The sequence below is a fragment of the Terrapene carolina genome, unplaced genomic scaffold, assembly GCF_002925995.2.
Source record: "Terrapene carolina triunguis isolate 2854851 unplaced genomic scaffold, T_m_triunguis-2.0 Scaffold22, whole genome shotgun sequence".
Classification (NCBI taxonomy): Eukaryota; Metazoa; Chordata; order Testudines; family Emydidae; genus Terrapene; species Terrapene triunguis.
Genome location: NW_020664373.1, coordinates 9,710,745 through 9,726,561, shown reverse-complemented (window position 1 = coordinate 9,726,561; position 15,817 = coordinate 9,710,745). Strand labels below are relative to the sequence as shown.

The 15,817-nt window shown below is 43.0% G+C and overlaps 1 protein-coding gene across 2 annotated transcripts in view; it reads left to right on the top strand.

The window, feature by feature from the left end:
* LOC112103839 (ankyrin repeat and SOCS box protein 11-like) overlaps window positions 1–2,968 on the top strand; it is a 28,877-nt gene extending 25,909 nt beyond the window's left edge. For both annotated transcript variants that reach the window (XM_026648150.1, XM_026648147.1), the window contains exon 7: window positions 2,495–2,968. In XM_026648150.1, coding sequence (XP_026503935.1) covers window positions 2,495–2,619 — 125 coding nt within the window. In that variant the 3' untranslated portion in view covers window positions 2,620–2,968. The remainder of the gene's footprint in view (window positions 1–2,494) is intronic.
* The last annotated feature ends 12,849 nt before the right edge of the window (window positions 2,969–15,817 follow it).

The window sequence follows — 15,817 nt, the reverse complement described above, 5'->3', positions numbered from 1 at the left end:
GTTGGATGGGGCAGGAGTCCCGGGGGGGGCGCAGATAGGAGGTGGGGGCTGGGCCACGACCCCCTCCCCTAACCGGCCCTCCAAACAATTTACGAAACCCGATGCGGCCCTCGGGCCAAAAAGTTTGCCCCTCCCCCCGCTATAAAGCATGTTTTCTAATCCTTTAATCATTCTTGTGGCTTTTCTCTTCACCTTCTCCAATTTATCAGCATCTTTCTTGAATTGTGGACCCCAGAACTGGACACAGGATTCCAGCAGTGGTCACACCAGTGCCAAATACAGAGGTAAAATAACCTCTCTTCTCCTATGTGAGATTCCTCTGCATCCAAAGATCACATTAGCCCTTTTGGCCACAGCGTCAGATTGGGAACTCTTGTTCAGCTGATTATCCATCACAGTTCTCAAATCTTTTTCAGTCACTGCTTCCCAGGATAGAGTCTCCCAGCATGTAAAGTAGGGCTACATGCTTTCTTCATAGATGTATATCTATTAAAACATTGTTGCTTGTGCCCAGCCTACCAAGAAATCCAGATTGCTCTGTATCAGTGACTTATCCTCTTCATTATTAACCACTCCTCTAGTTTTTGTGTCATCTGAAAACTTTATCAGAGATGATTTTGTTTTTTTCCCAGTCATTAATAAAAATGTTAATTGCATATGGCCAAGAACCGATCCCTATGGGACTCCACTAGAAATACACCCGTTCAATGATGATTTTCCATTTTACAATTACATTTTGAGTCCTCTCCATTAGCCAGTTTTTTAATCCATGTAACGTGTGCCATGTTAACTTTGTATCTTTCTAGTTTTTTAATCAAAATTTCATGTGATACTAAGTCAAATGCCTTACAGAAATCTATTACATTAACACTATTACTTGTAATCTCATAAAAAAGATATCAAGTTAGTTGACAGGATATATTTTCCATAATCCCATGTTGATTGGCATTAACTATATTACCCTCCTTTAATTCTTTATTAATCAGGTGTCATATCAGCTGCTCCATTATCTTGCCCAGGAGTAATGTCAGACTGACAGGCCTATAACTACCTGGGTCATCCAGTTTACTGTTTTTAAATATTGGCACAACATTAGCTTTCTTCCAGTCTTCTGGAACTCCATGGTGTTCCAAGATTTAGTGAAAATCAGTATTAATTGTCCAGCAAGCTCCTTAGCCAGCTTTTTAAAAAATCTTGGATGCAAGTTATCTGGACCTGCTGATGTAAAAATGTCCAAGTTTATTAGCTGCTGTTTAACATCCTCCTGAGATACTAGTGGAATGGAAAGAATGATATCACATGCTATGACTATATTATCTGTTTTTTTCCCAAATACACAACAGATATTTATTGAGCATTTATGCCTTTTCTGCATTCTTATTGTGATAATTCTACCATCTAGTAATGGACCATTACCATTGTTAGGATTCTTTTTGTTTCTAATATACCGGTACTTAAAAAACGCCTTCGTATTGTCCTTAACTCTGGTGGTCATAGATTTCTCCTTGTGTCCCTTTGCTTCCCTTATGCATTTTCTACAATTCCCAACTTTTGATTTATAGTAATTACTATCAGCTTCCCTTTTCTTCCATTTGTTATATATTATTATTATTATTTATTTTATTTTTAGCTGCCTTTTCTTCCCCACTAAACTAGGACAGTTTTTTAACTGATACGGCCTTCTTCCTCAGTTGTGGCTTTTTGAGCAGCTAGTAAAGTATTCTTAAACAATTCCCAATTATGATTCACATTTTTTTGATTGAATTATTCCTCCCAGTTGATTTGGCTTCTAATTGTTTTCAGCTTTGTGAAATTGGCCTTTTCAAAACACCAATTATAAATATCACTGGTGTGGACTTTATTGTTTGCAAATTATAAATGTGATCAAGTCATGGTCACCTGTAACTAAGTTACCAGTAATTTTTAGTTCTGTGATCAGTTCTTCTGTATCTGTCAAAATGAGGTCTAAAATAGAATTTCCCTATGTTGGATACAACACTTTTTGAGTTAGGAAATTGTCATATATACTATTTATAAATCCCAAGGATGTTTTAGTACTGGCAGCATGAGACCTCCAGCATATGTCACTCAAATTGAAGTCCCCGGATGATCACACAGCTTAGAAAACTTCCTCCCATGGGGAATTTGTTTAAGAAAGTTATGAGCAACTTCAAAAGAGTTTATAAGGAGCGTTGCATTCCAGCCTTGGGTCAGATCCTCAGCTGGTATATATTGGCATAGCACAGGGATCGGCAACCTTTAGCACGCGGCCCATCAGGGAAATCTGCTGGTGGGCTGGGACGGTTTGTTTACCTGCAGCGTCTGCAGGTTTGGCCAATCACAGCTCCCACTGGCCGTGGTTCACCGTTCCAGGTCAATGGGGGCTGTGGGAAGCAGCACAGGCCGAGGGATGTGCTGGTTGCTGCTTCCCGCAGCCCCCATTGGCCTTCATGTTTACGGGTTTGGGGTTTACGGGTTTTTCCTTCTTTTCCAGGTCCTGCCAGCCTTGCCCAGCTGTGTCGGCTGTGTATCAGGAAGTGTCTGGGTCGCTCATGTCTTTATGTAGTCCACAAGCTGAATCTTCCTGAGCCACTTGAGAAATTTCTCTTATATCGATAGCTCTATGACTGTCTATAAGATGATTGCCAAGAGAGGAACAAAATGGCTGTTTACCACAAAGATATTAAACCAAAGTGAAAAACAAAGACATCATTTACTGCTTACTATAGGTACCAAACTACTTAGCTGCTGACATAACAATACTCCCTGACACAATACTTCTATATGTTGTAACCACTGGAAACTGCTTTGTAGCACAGTGCATGTTACCAGGAAATGATATTCTCACACTTTAGTGTTAAATCCACTGATGTTAGATAAGAGGCTGAAATACGCAAACAGCAGATTGTACAGCTGTGTGTAGGTATACACCCAAACAGCTGATTGTACAGGTGTGCGTGGGGGGGAGGGGTATGCACAAACAGCTGATTGTGCAGGTATATGTATGTGTGGTATACAAGCCACCTTAAGTATGATTTAATGAAGTCAACTACTGTATAGAAATCTGATGCTAGAGAAGTTTAAATTAAGCCAAAAGAAATAATTCATTTTCTCCTCTCTTTCCTTTCAAGTGTAGTAAAAAGTCTGCATGAATCCTGAACTTTTGAGATTTCATGAAATAAATCCTCAAATGAAAATATCAAAGGGGAATGGAGCCCCTCATTGACAGTCTGTGTGGAAACATCTGGGGGGTGGTAGGTTCCTACCTTCTCTCATTCCCACTTTATTTGGCTTTGTGAAAGGACACTGGAACTTTATTATGGCTTTAGCCTTCCCATTATTAGTTGAAAAGCCTATGGACTCTCATAGAGTGAACAGAAGGTCATAAAGAGCCAGAGCTATCAGAATATAGCAAGTGGAGATCCTGGGATTAATAGTATGATAGTATACTTCAAGGTTTGTTTTGTTTTTTCCGGAGGTTGGTTGGTTAATAGAAGGAATGTTTCTTCAATCCCAGGCTTTCGATACAGTTTTGCCATAAGCAGGGGGGTAGTGATGGCTCATTTAGATTCAACAAAGCTGAAAAGGGATTCCAGCTTCATTTTGTTATCCCGACCTCTTAAGGGTTTGAGGAACAAATACATTTTCAACCTGTGAACGAACAGTTTTCAATATAAGCCACAAAGGAAGATAAAAAGAAATAACTTGAGAAATAGGCATGGTCTTGTGCAGGGGTAGGCAACCTATGGCATGCATGCCAAAGGCGGCACGCGAGCTGATTTTCAGTGGTACTCACACTGCCCAGGTCCTGGCCACCAGTCCGGGGGGCTCTGCATTTTAATTTAATTTTAAATGAAGCTTCTTAAACATTTTAAAAACCTTATTTACTTTACATACAACAATAGTTTAGTTATATATTATAAACTTATTGAAAGAAACCTTCTAAAAACGTTAAAATGTATTACTGGCACGCGAAACCTTAAATTAGAGTGAATAAATGAAGACTCGGCACACCACTTCTGAAAGGTTGCCGACACCTGGTCTAGTGTGAATGTAGGACCGAAAGCCAGGAACTTCTGAGCTCTAACCCTTGCTCTGACAGCAACAACGTCTCTGGCTTTGGGCTAGTCACTTAACCTCTCAGCTACAGTTTTGCTATCTGTAAAATGGGAATAATTGTTCTCCCTCACATTATTATGACAGTTCAGCATATGGAAGATGAAAAGTGCTAGGTATCACTATTTCCCTCCGAGATCAGGCAGAACAGACCTGTGATGTCACAGCTGAAGTTAAATGCATTTTCCTGCCTCTGAAAATAGCCTGTGTTTGCATAGGTTTGATGTTCTTTCCATTGCCATTAACAGCAAGAACCATTCTAAAGGGGCAGCAAAGTTTTCACTGAATATAAGCATTTCCTCATATGGTACAGGACATATGCCAGAGTTGGATTAGCATTTGGAACTTTGTAGCCTCAAAATCTCAGGAACCTATCAAAACCCGAAAAGATTGTGTTCATTTTCTGTCACTCAATGTCATTATCCTTATCTTTATCTAATCTGCCATATTTTAGAGCATCAGCCATAGTTTCTAGGTGACATCTGGGATCTAAACAGAGAGGCAGACACTCAGCTGATATAAATTGTCATAACTCCATTGAAATCAGGTGAGCTAAGACAATCTACCTGAGCGGAGGATCTGCTCCAGAGTGTATAATATACAATTGTTTTCCTTATACACGCAACAATTAATACAATATGTAATTTACATGGGATTTTAAATTTAAAAGAATTTATATTCCTTAAAGGAATGGAAATCCCATGCAGCAACTCTGGAAGGTATGTATTCTGGAGTGGCAGTAGCTGCTCCATAGTTATAGTTGAACCTAGCTTCCCATCATCAGATCAGTTTTCAACCCTTATCTCAGCTTTCCTCCAAAACAGTATTCTTCCTGAAATTTCACATGGTACATCTTTATTTCTGGGTAGAGGTTTTTGAGAAGTTTGATTAAAAAAAATCAGAAAACAAGATTTAAAGTTATGGTGTCTTGAAATCGTATTAGAAGTTCACTTGATATGTTGTCCAAATTTTTTTTGCTCTAATCCCATTTCCTCGCCTAAAAATGCCACAAGTGTTTGTTGTTGACTGTATTTTGCTTTGTGACAATTTACAGAAGTATTGCTTATGACATGGCAGGAGGTGGTCTTTCATTTTCTCGCTCTCCAATATCCCTTATATCATCTACCCAAATCAGCTGTTTGGATGAACCGTCTTTTTCACAGGAACATGTAACACCTATGTACATCTGTGCTGTAACGTCTAGTGGTCTGATATCCTTTTTTCCAACAGCGGCCAGTACCAGCTGCTTCAGGGAAAGGTGCAACAAATCCTACAATGGACAATTATGTAATCTTGAAAGTTTCTTTCTAATCACTGGCAGTTAATATTTGCCTTATCCTTTGTAGCGTGAAGTGGGATTGTGGAAGTTCTTCGTTTTCCCTATAATGATCTGATAATTTTTTGGGGGGGACAAAGTGGGTGAGGTCATATCTTATTAGACCAACATCTGTTGGTGGGAGAGACAAGCTGTTGAGCTTATACACGGAGCTTGTCTTCAGTTGAAGTTGGTCCAATAAAAGATATTATCTCCCCTATCTTGTCCCCACCTATTAAAAATAGTTATGTGGTAAATTAGCCAGTTTATATTGTTTATTTGTTTTCTCAGAGATGAACAATATTGACATCTGGTACTATGTTAACGAATCAGATCTCCTATGCAAATAAGCATGGCCCAGTTGGCTAGGAGTGAGTAAAGGGAAAACTTGCTTACCTCTGAGCTACTAAATTCACATATACAAATTCCTGCTTTCTGAGTGGCTTGTCAGCAGGGCCGCCCAGGGAGGGGGGGCAAGTGGGGCAATTTGCCCCGGGCCCCACAGGGGCCCCCACGAGAATGTCGGAGGCTCCCCCCCACCTCCGCCTTCCCCCATCCCCTGGTGCCTCAGCGCACCGCGTCCAGGAGTGGCCCTGGACAGCTCTGCAGCGGCGTGGCTTGGATAGGACCTGAGCTCCTCCCTCTCAGAGCGTGGTAAGGGGGCGGGGCTGCAACCTCTGGCTGAACGGTGGGAGCTCAGGTCCCGCTGGAGCCACGCTGCTGCAGCGCTGTCCAGGGCCACTCCTGGACGCGGTGCGCTGAGGCTCCTGGAGAGGGGGGAAGCGGGGCTAAGCAGCATGGTAAGCCCCTCTGAGCTGGACACCCCCTTGACCCCATCCTCCCCACAGCCCTGACCCCCAGCTCCGAGGCCAGCCCCTCTGAGCTGGGCACCCCCCGACCCCATCCCCCCCACTGCCCTAGCTCCGAGCCCAGCCCCTCTGAGCCGGGCACCCCCCGACCCCATCCTCCCACAGCCCTAGCTCTGAGCCCAGCCCCTCTGAGCCAGGCACCCCCCGGCCCCATCCCCCCACAGCCCTAGCTCCAAGCCCAGCCCCTATGAGCCAGGCACCCCCCGACCCCATCCTCCCACAGCCCTGACCCCTAGCTCCAACCCAGCCCCTCTGAGCTGGGCACCCCATGACCCCATCCCCCCACAGCCCTGACCCCTAGCTCGGAGCCCAGCCCCTCTGAGCCGGGCACCCCCTGACCTCATCCCCCCACAGCCCTGACCCCACAGCCCTGAGCCCAGCCCCTCTGATCCGGGCAGCCCCCGACCCAGAGCCCAGATCCCCACCCAGCCCTGGGCAACAGCAGCACCACCCCCAGGCAGCGACAGCCCATTGGCACCAACCATCACCATCACCCAGCGAGAGCCTGTTATGTAATTGCAAATGTATACATACCATTAAGCATTTAATGTTTTTAAATAATGTATTTTGTGTATTTTCAAATTATTAAAAATTAATTTTTGAATGTATTTCACTGGTTATTTTTTACATTTCCAAATAGATGTTACTATAGTATTGCAACTTTTTTTATGGAAGGGGCCCCTGAAATTGCTTTGCCCCATGTCCCCTGAATCCTCTGGGTGGCCCTGCTTGTCAGTGGCAAACATGATCTTTTTCTGGATCAGGAAATAAAACTCCCCTGTATGAATCTTTGTTTAAAAGGGAAAAACTGGTATACTCCTGAAATGTGTGGGTATAACTGAGAGGCTGTCAGGTATTTCCTTGGAAGACATTCCACGTGTAAATATGGCAGTATATATTGCACATTGGCTTCATACACTGTGATCAGCATTCCCTTCTCAGGTTGACTAGTCTTCCTGTTCATGTAAAATTAAGTTGATATCTGTTTATTATTCAACTGTTCACCATTATGTGGTTCTTTCTCTCTGTATGTTCTTATAGGACTGGATTCTACTGGGATTTATACTGGCTTCCACTGTGAAAAAACAAAGTACAGGGCCTGGCTGCAGAAAAGTCTACCATGGAAGGGTGTGGAAGGGGGAAAGTCCCTCTGTTTTCTCCTCCTTCTCCAGATCCTTCCTCTGTGTAAATTGCTAGCATACTCCAGAAAATGGATGGTGATTGCCCAGAAGAAAGCATGGCCTAGACATCTAGGGCATATGCTGACTCAGTGCATCACCTTCAGAGTGGCCACTGGAAATGGAGCCCCTGCCACAATTATTGCTGTCCCTCCCCCCAGTACAAATCCTAAGGGAGGGCAGGTGGCAGTGCCACTACGGGCCTCCATTGGGAAAATCTTGTTGGGGCACTGAGGGATCAGCTGGCACAGGGAGGAATAATTTACACCTATGTGCACCACAGTGGATGAATCTGGTCCATCCACCACAGAAGCCGTGTTATCCCAGTTTTCAATGGGCAGTCCTGTATCTGACAGGGCAGTTGAAAGACTCCCAATATCTATGGTGTGATGCTGCTTCACAATGTGGCAGGATGCCAAGATTGCAAAGCCTCATAATAAAATTAATTTATAAGCAAACTTTTAGGTGACCATCTGAAAAGACAACTGAACCATCTATCTGGCTAACAGTTTATGATGTCTTTGTGTTTTTTTTCTTCTGGAAATAGGTTTTTTTTTCTTTGCACAAACCCGTTGTTCCTTGTGATCTTTTTTAAACGTTCTGCAGTAGATGTGTAATATCTAATAGAGTTTATTCCACAAAGAACTGTTTGTCTGGTTTTATTTTTATTTCTGGAAAATACTTTTATCCTTAAGCTTCTCAACCCTTGTAGAAACTCATGAAACTCATAGTGGTGGGAGGGAAGGAAATTATATTAATGTTATAATTTAGCAATTGAAAAATTTCTTGAATGAATGACATCCAGAATGACTTGGGGAGGGGAAGGAAATGTCACTTAGAGATTCAATAATTATAATAAAATTCAGGGAGGCAGAGAGAATTTTTGCTACCATTTTGTTTAATGAGTGAGTTGAACCTACTGAATATACAATTCAGCAAACCAGTATGAATAACATGTCCGTGTGCTAACACTCGGTAAGGTTTGGTGTACATGGAAATTTTCATTGATAAAATATTTATCAGTGAAATTCCTATAGACCAGTGGTTCCCAAACTGGGGTTTGTGAACACCTGGGGGTTTGCAAAATGTTACAGGGGGTTCTCAGGGAAAAATTCCCTAATGGCGGACAGAGCTGTCCCTAGGGACCTCGGGCAGCATGGGGCCAGCAGCCCGGAGCCCCTGGACTTCCAAGAACTAAGCAGATCAAAGCAAGCACATCTATTACACTGAGGAGATTTAAGCTTCAAGACTCCTTAAAAGAAATGGAAAGGGAGGTGGACATTTTTTTGCTGTTTTTAAAATTAAATAGGCAGCTAGTATTGTTTTTAAAATTATTATGAAGAACAAGTTTAAGCTTTGTTGTAACGTGCGTTGTTTGCCTGGACTGCTCAAGACCTGGATGCTTGTGTAGGAGGAACTCTTTGAGTTGGCTTCTTAAATATCTTCATGCTGTTTCACATCTGATACTCCTTGATGAAACATAGGAGCCTTGTCTTATAACAAGCTTATTCAAAGTGATACAAGCTACGAAAGTGAGATCACTTGATCATTGCCTGTTAGGTTCACTCCCTCTGGGGCACCTGGCATTGGCCACTGTCGGTAGACAGGATACTGGGCTAGATGGACCTTTGGTCTGACCCGGTACGGCCTCTCTTATGTTATGTTCTTATCTTGGAAGAATGTTGCCATTTTCGTAATGTAATAAAAATACTGTAATGATAAATAATAATTAATAATAGTGTGTAATAAGCATGTCATAAAAACAAATTTTATATTTCCAAGATCACTGCTTTTATAATTTATACTCAGGGTAAAGAAGAAAATTCCTGGAAATTTCATTTCTAGGAGGGGGTTCGCGAGACTTGACATTTTATTGAAAGGGGTTCACAGGTTGTTAAAGTTTGGGAACCACTGCTATAGAATCACATTTTTAGTCAGCCTCGGCATGCTTCCTTCACTGCAGCTGGAGGGAGTGCCGTTCACGATGCAAAGGTGCTCAGAAAAGTAGATCTTTCATCTCTCACCCCAGTCTGAGGAATTATATTCTACAAGTTTAGGTCACCAGAAGGTGTAAAAGAGAAGCAATCCCCTGAGAGACGTGTTCTTATGAGCAAAACAGAGGCCAGGGAAATCTGTAAGACGGCCATTTAAAAAAAAATTGAGTGAATTCAGTGTTCAAAGGACTTAATAATTCTGGCTTGAGTATAACAAAGGTTGTCAGTGTCCAAGCTTCTGTACGCTGCTCTGCCAAGTCACATCACTCAGTTGTGACCTGCAACGCAGCTGCTATGTCAGCCATGGGCCTCTCTTTATTAACTGTCACTTAACCTGCTACAAATTAGTTTATGAATGGGCTGGAGTATTGAAAATTGCACTTCGTTACAGTTTCTGTATTAATTATACACTAAAAGCTCATTTCAATTTAGTCTGATTGAGCAGTGAAGCAAGCTGAGTCAAACAGTAACCTTGCACCTTGTTCTCCTCTCAGTGTAAATCAGAAGCTTTCTGTTAGAGCATTTATTAGCACCAGAGCCTCATGATGGCAGTTAATTTTCCCTCGTGTTTGAAGGATTAATATATTAAGGTACTATCAGATTACAGCAACTGGGAGTGGAGTACTATATAAATTGTTAATATTATAATATTGGTTGAGAGCAGGCTTTGGAACAGAAGACAGAGAAGATACAGTGATGAAAACATCCAATACTTTAATGAAAAAAGAATGATCAGTTGCTATGTTTGGGGTACAAGTGTTCCAATTTAGTTGTAATAGAATGTACCTAATATTCAGACTGATCTTTATGAATTAGTTGCTACTGCATGAAGATCACCCTAAACCACTAAAATCAGAGGAGCTACTGTACACTTTCATGATCTCTCAGTCTTACTCAATGTAAGATGGAATATTTTTCAAGTCACTGGCCCAGCAGGCATATTTCTTTGCTTTCTATTTGTATCTCATAATCCTGCAGAGAGATGTCTGTTTTTAGCAGTTTCTAAAGGTTAGTTTCCTGCTGTCTGCAGCCTGAGATGTGTACAAAGATACGTTGTCTTAAGTTTGTCTCAGAAGCTTTGTGCCTTTCATCAGTGAATACCTGTCACAGAATAATCAACCCCAAATACCCAGATGGGCTCCTAGTTAGTGAGTGAGATCATTCTGATTTGTTACTGCCATTCTTAACATCACTACAGAGTCAGAGCTGACAATACACTTAACATGGGGTCTCAAATAACTGCACCCAGTTAATGCCTGACATTTGTCAATCATATTTTTGGGTCAAGGTTTGGCAAGTCATTCAATGGAAAGTTTTCTATAAAAAATCTCAGTAAGTAATATATCAGTTTGTTCCAAAGGAATAATACCTAGCAGGCGAATAACTGGAGTCCATTTAGACAAGGCAAGAAATTCCACTCTGATACTGATTCAGATTCTCTTTCTTGCTTCATATACATGGATTCTACTTTGTTCCCATCTGCTCAGAGCTGACAGACATTGGTAGGAATGACTAATTTCTTCCATGGTGTTTAAGGAACTGGCTGCTCAGCTGACATTAATGAAGAATTTAATGCAGAAAGTAGCTCATAAATCCAATGCAAAAAAATTCACTTGTCTGCTATTTGAATATTGTTTGTAAATGAAAAATATCTACTCTTAGCCCTCTTGCTATTGGTTTGGGGGGGAATCGTTTTTGCTGCTGACTCAGATCACTTGCTGGTTTTCTTGTTCTACTTAGTGTCATAGGCTAATGAGTAAAACAAGGCTAAATCCTTGGGACATTTTAACAGAAAATTCTTTTATTATGGTAACTTTATCTTAACCTATCCAAAAAGGACAAAAATGATGTACAACCTGAGGGGTTGTTCCAGGCACACGTCAAAGGTGTCTTCCCCACAGCCCAAAGAGAAATCATTACAAAATAAAATATAAAAAAGGTCTACATTTTCAAAGGCAAGTAATGCCTTAGATTTTTGGGGCCTCCGTTTTTATGTGCCTAGCTAGAGATGCTTTACAGGGACTTGCTTTTCAGGGAGTTCGTGCTTAGCACTTCGGAAGAACAAACCCCTTTAAGAAGTCTGTAGTTGGACACTGAACATTTAGGCCCCTGGGTTTACTTGTCTACTCCTTCCGGTATCTATTCCAGAAACTTCTCTGACAGTGTCGTGCTTTCTAGCATGGTCAGACAGCCAAGACTGACTTCCCTGTGAGTAGGGTGACCAGATGCCCTGATTTTATAGGGACAATCCTGATATTCAGGGCTTTTCTCATATAGGTGCCTATTACTCTACACCCCCGTCCCAATTTTTCACACTTGCTATCTGGTCACTCTACCTGTTAGTGGGCTGAAGCCTCAATACTTCAGAAACCAAGCATGAGACAGTTTGAAGCACAACTCTCTGTATTTGATACGTACCAAGATGACTCCTACTGGCTCTGAGCATGCAGAACCTGACTCAGTGTGTGTGTGTCTGTATGATGGGGTTTACAAACCCCACACTGGTGAGCAAGGGGGTAAGGGACAGCTCTGGGCCCAGCCAGCCCCACCCAGTCACACCTGCAGAGCCTAAACAGGGCTTTAAAAAGAGGAGCAGAGCAGCTCAGAAGGTGCAGGCAATGGAAGGGAACAGACAGCTGCCCTGAACTCTGAGGGTAAAAGTACTGCCCAGGAACGCCTTGCCTGAGGCCTCACTTCATGGACCATTGAAGACCCTATGAAGGAGAGATGAGTGACTGAGCCTGCGTGTCAGAGACTGGAGAGAAGTGACTTACTCTGATGCAACTAACAGGGACGGGGTAGGAAGTGGTCCGGGGAGGGCGGTGGGTTTAGCACCCTAAGCGGCTGAGTGAGCTGCCCACCACTGGGCTCTGGATTGGAGCTTAGTGGAGAGGATGAGCCCAGGTTCTCCTACCCTCTCCCAGAAGATAACGCAACAGCAGGGGCCTTGAGAGAGGCCTGCTGGAATAGGCCTTGATTATTTGAAGTCCCGTCCTACTATCCCTGTGCAGGAGTGGAGAACTGGAAGCCCCTAGGGTGGGGGTGCTGCAGGGCAGGACTGAATTCAAATGGGAAGGCAACTTGCCACCCCCTTTCTGACCAATAGGCAGCACTGTGGGTGGTGGTGCACCTTTTACAGTTTACCTCATGTGTCAGAGACCCCTGACAATGGGAGTGCTGTGGCGATTGCACGACTAACTTTAAAGAGAGAGTACCACAATACACTACAGTCAGTCGAACTTCCTCTAGGTCTTTCCTGGTATTTTTTTAGGAAAGAAGTGTGTGTGCATGTAAAAATATATCCTCTATTTCCCATCATGCCTTGCCAGAAGCTAGGACTACAACTGTGTGTCACAATAGATTACAGTTCCCATTCTGCCCTGCTCTCCTGGGTATCAGTGAGACAAAGCCAAAAGGCTACCAAGAATCAGTATTGTCTCCCACCACTGAGTGAGAGGTGAGTTCCAGCTAGGGTGACCAGATAGCAAGTGTGAAAAATCAGGACAGGGGGTGGGGGGTAATAGGAGCCCGTATTAAAAAAAAGCCCCAAATATCGGGACTGTTCCTATAAAATCGGGACATCTGGTCACCCTAGTTCCAGCTGACCCTGTTCATGGAGCTCTGGCCTTGGGCCCTCAGCTGTAGGTCAGCTGATCAGGTAGTCTTGCATCACCTTATGTCAATTTCCCAAGACCACTTCCTTCCCCTCAGTCACACCACCTTCCTGCCTTGACATACAGATGTTCTTATAGGCAAACCTGGGAATGGGTGGTACTTGCCCAGGAAGATTCCCCTCATTAAAGGCCTGTATACTCATCATTACACTCGGCGTATAATCTTTTGGGGGTAGGAAATGTCTCTCGCTGTCTGTAAAATGCCAAGTAAATGTATGATGCTATGGGAATTATTTTTGTTATTATTAAATATACCCTAAGACATGTACTTCAGCAGTATGGATGTTGTGGAGGCAGGAGTCACAAACTGTTTTCAGAATGGATTCTAGAGTCTAATGTAAGTTGAAACCCAGGCTGCACTGTAGACTGGTAAAGAGACCATTTATCAAGCACTGGGGCCACAAATACCTAATTATTATTTGATTTCCAACAGTGTACTTTTGTTGTTTCTTGACCTAGAATGTAGATGGCTCCTGGCCTGAATTGCTTATCTCTGTTGTAGAAGCTTCCCCCAGTTTGCTTCCCATTAGTCTCCCCTATTCAGCCAGTCAAACTCGGTCCTTTTCCCCCACCTGCCCCTTTATTAGACACTGTCACCCCATTAGCTCCTGTGGACTCCCTTCTGCCCATCAGCCACTCCACAGCTGCTGCCACCATCACCACCACCACCACCACCACCTCCTTCCCTCCACACTGGGCTCCAGGCAGGCAGACTGATAACTGGCAGGAGGACTAGAAAGCAGCAACCAGAGGGGAGACAGAGAGGCTGCCTGGCTCAGGAGGTACCACAGCGGCCTCTGGTGATGTAGAGGATCCACCACAGCCCAAAGGCCTCTGGTGATGTACAGGATCCACCACAGCCCAAAGGGGAGCTCTGCTGAGTGGTGTGACTCGCAGGTTGGGCTGTGGGAATACACATGGGGCAAGACTCAGGGAGGTGAGTGACACTTGGCAAAGCTGGCTCCATTGACCTCAGTGGATGTGTATTTGCTTGCAGTATGTTGAGGTTTGTTCCATTGTGTTTGTGTGCATGTCTCATATGTATGGTCTGGACAAAAATTTTCCATCAAAATATTTTGATTAGGGCTGTCGATTAATCACAGTTAACTCATGCGATTAACTCAAAAAAATTAATCGCGATTAATCGCACTGTTAAATAATAGAATACCAATTTAAATTTATTAAATATTTTTGGGTGTTTTTCTACATTTTCAAATATATCAATTTCAATTACAACACAGAATACAAAGTGTACATTGCTCACTTTATATTATTTTTATTACAAATATTTGCACTGTAAAAATTATAAACAAAAGAAATAGTATTTTTCAATTCACCTCATACAAGTACTGTAGTGCAATCTCTTTATAATGAAAGTGCAACTTACAAATGTAGGTTTTTTTGTTACATAACTGCACTCAAAAACAAAACAAAAAATGTAAAACTTTAGAGCCTACAAGTTGACTCAGTCCTACTTCTTGTTCAGCTAATCGCTAAGAGAAACAAGTTTGTTTACATTTATGGGAGATAATGCTGCCCACTTCTTAATTACAATGTCACCTGAAAGTGAGAACAGGTGTTCGCATGGCACTGTTGTAGCCGGCATCGCAAGATATTTATGTACCAGATGTGCTAAAGATTCATATGCCCTTTCATGCTTCGGCCATCGTTCCAGAGGACATGCTTCCATTCTGATGACGCTCATTAAAAAAATAATGGTGTTAATTAAATTTGTGACTGAACTCCTTGGGGGAGAATTGTATCTCTCCTGCTCTGTTTTACCCACATTCTGCCATATATTTCATGTTATAGCAGTCTCGGATGATGACTCAGCACATGTTGTTCGTTTTAAGAACACTTTGACTGCAATTTTGACAAAGCACAAGGAAGATACCAATGTGAAATGTCTAAAGATAGCTACAACACTTGACCCAAGGTTTAAGAATCTGAAGTGCCTTCCAAAATCTGAGAAGGACGAGGTGTGGCGCATGCTTTAGGAAGTCTTAAAAGAACAACACTCTGATGGGGAAATTACAGAATCCAAACCACCAAAAAAGAAAATCAACCTTCTGCTGGTGGCCTCTGACTCAGATGATGAAAATGAACATGTGTCAGTCCGCACTGCTTTGGATCGTTATTGAGCAGAACCCGTCATCAGCATGGACACATGTCCCCTGGAATGGTGGTTGAAGCATCAAGAGACATATGAATCTTTAGTGCATCTGGCATATAAATATCTTGTGATGCCAGCTACAACAGTGCCATGCAAACACCTGTTCTCACTTTCAGGTGACATTGTAAACAAGAAGCAGGCAGCATTATCTTCTGCAAAGGTAACCAAACTTGTTTGTCTGAGCAATTGGCTGAACAAGAAACAGGACTTATTGGACTTGTAAGCTCTAAAGCAGGGGTGGGCAAACTTTTTGGCCTGAGGGCCACATCTGGGTGGGGAAATTGCATGCAGGGCCATGAATGTAGGACTGAGGCAGGGGGTTGGGGTGCGGGAGGGAGTGCAGGTGTGGGAGGGGTGTGGTGTGCAGGAAGGGGCTCAGGGCAAGGGGTTGGGGTGTGGGAGGGGTCTCAGAGCAGGGGGTTGGGGTGCAGGAGGGGTACGGGATGTGGCAGGGGGCTCAGGGCAGGGGGTTGGGGTGCAGGAGGGGTACAGAGTGTG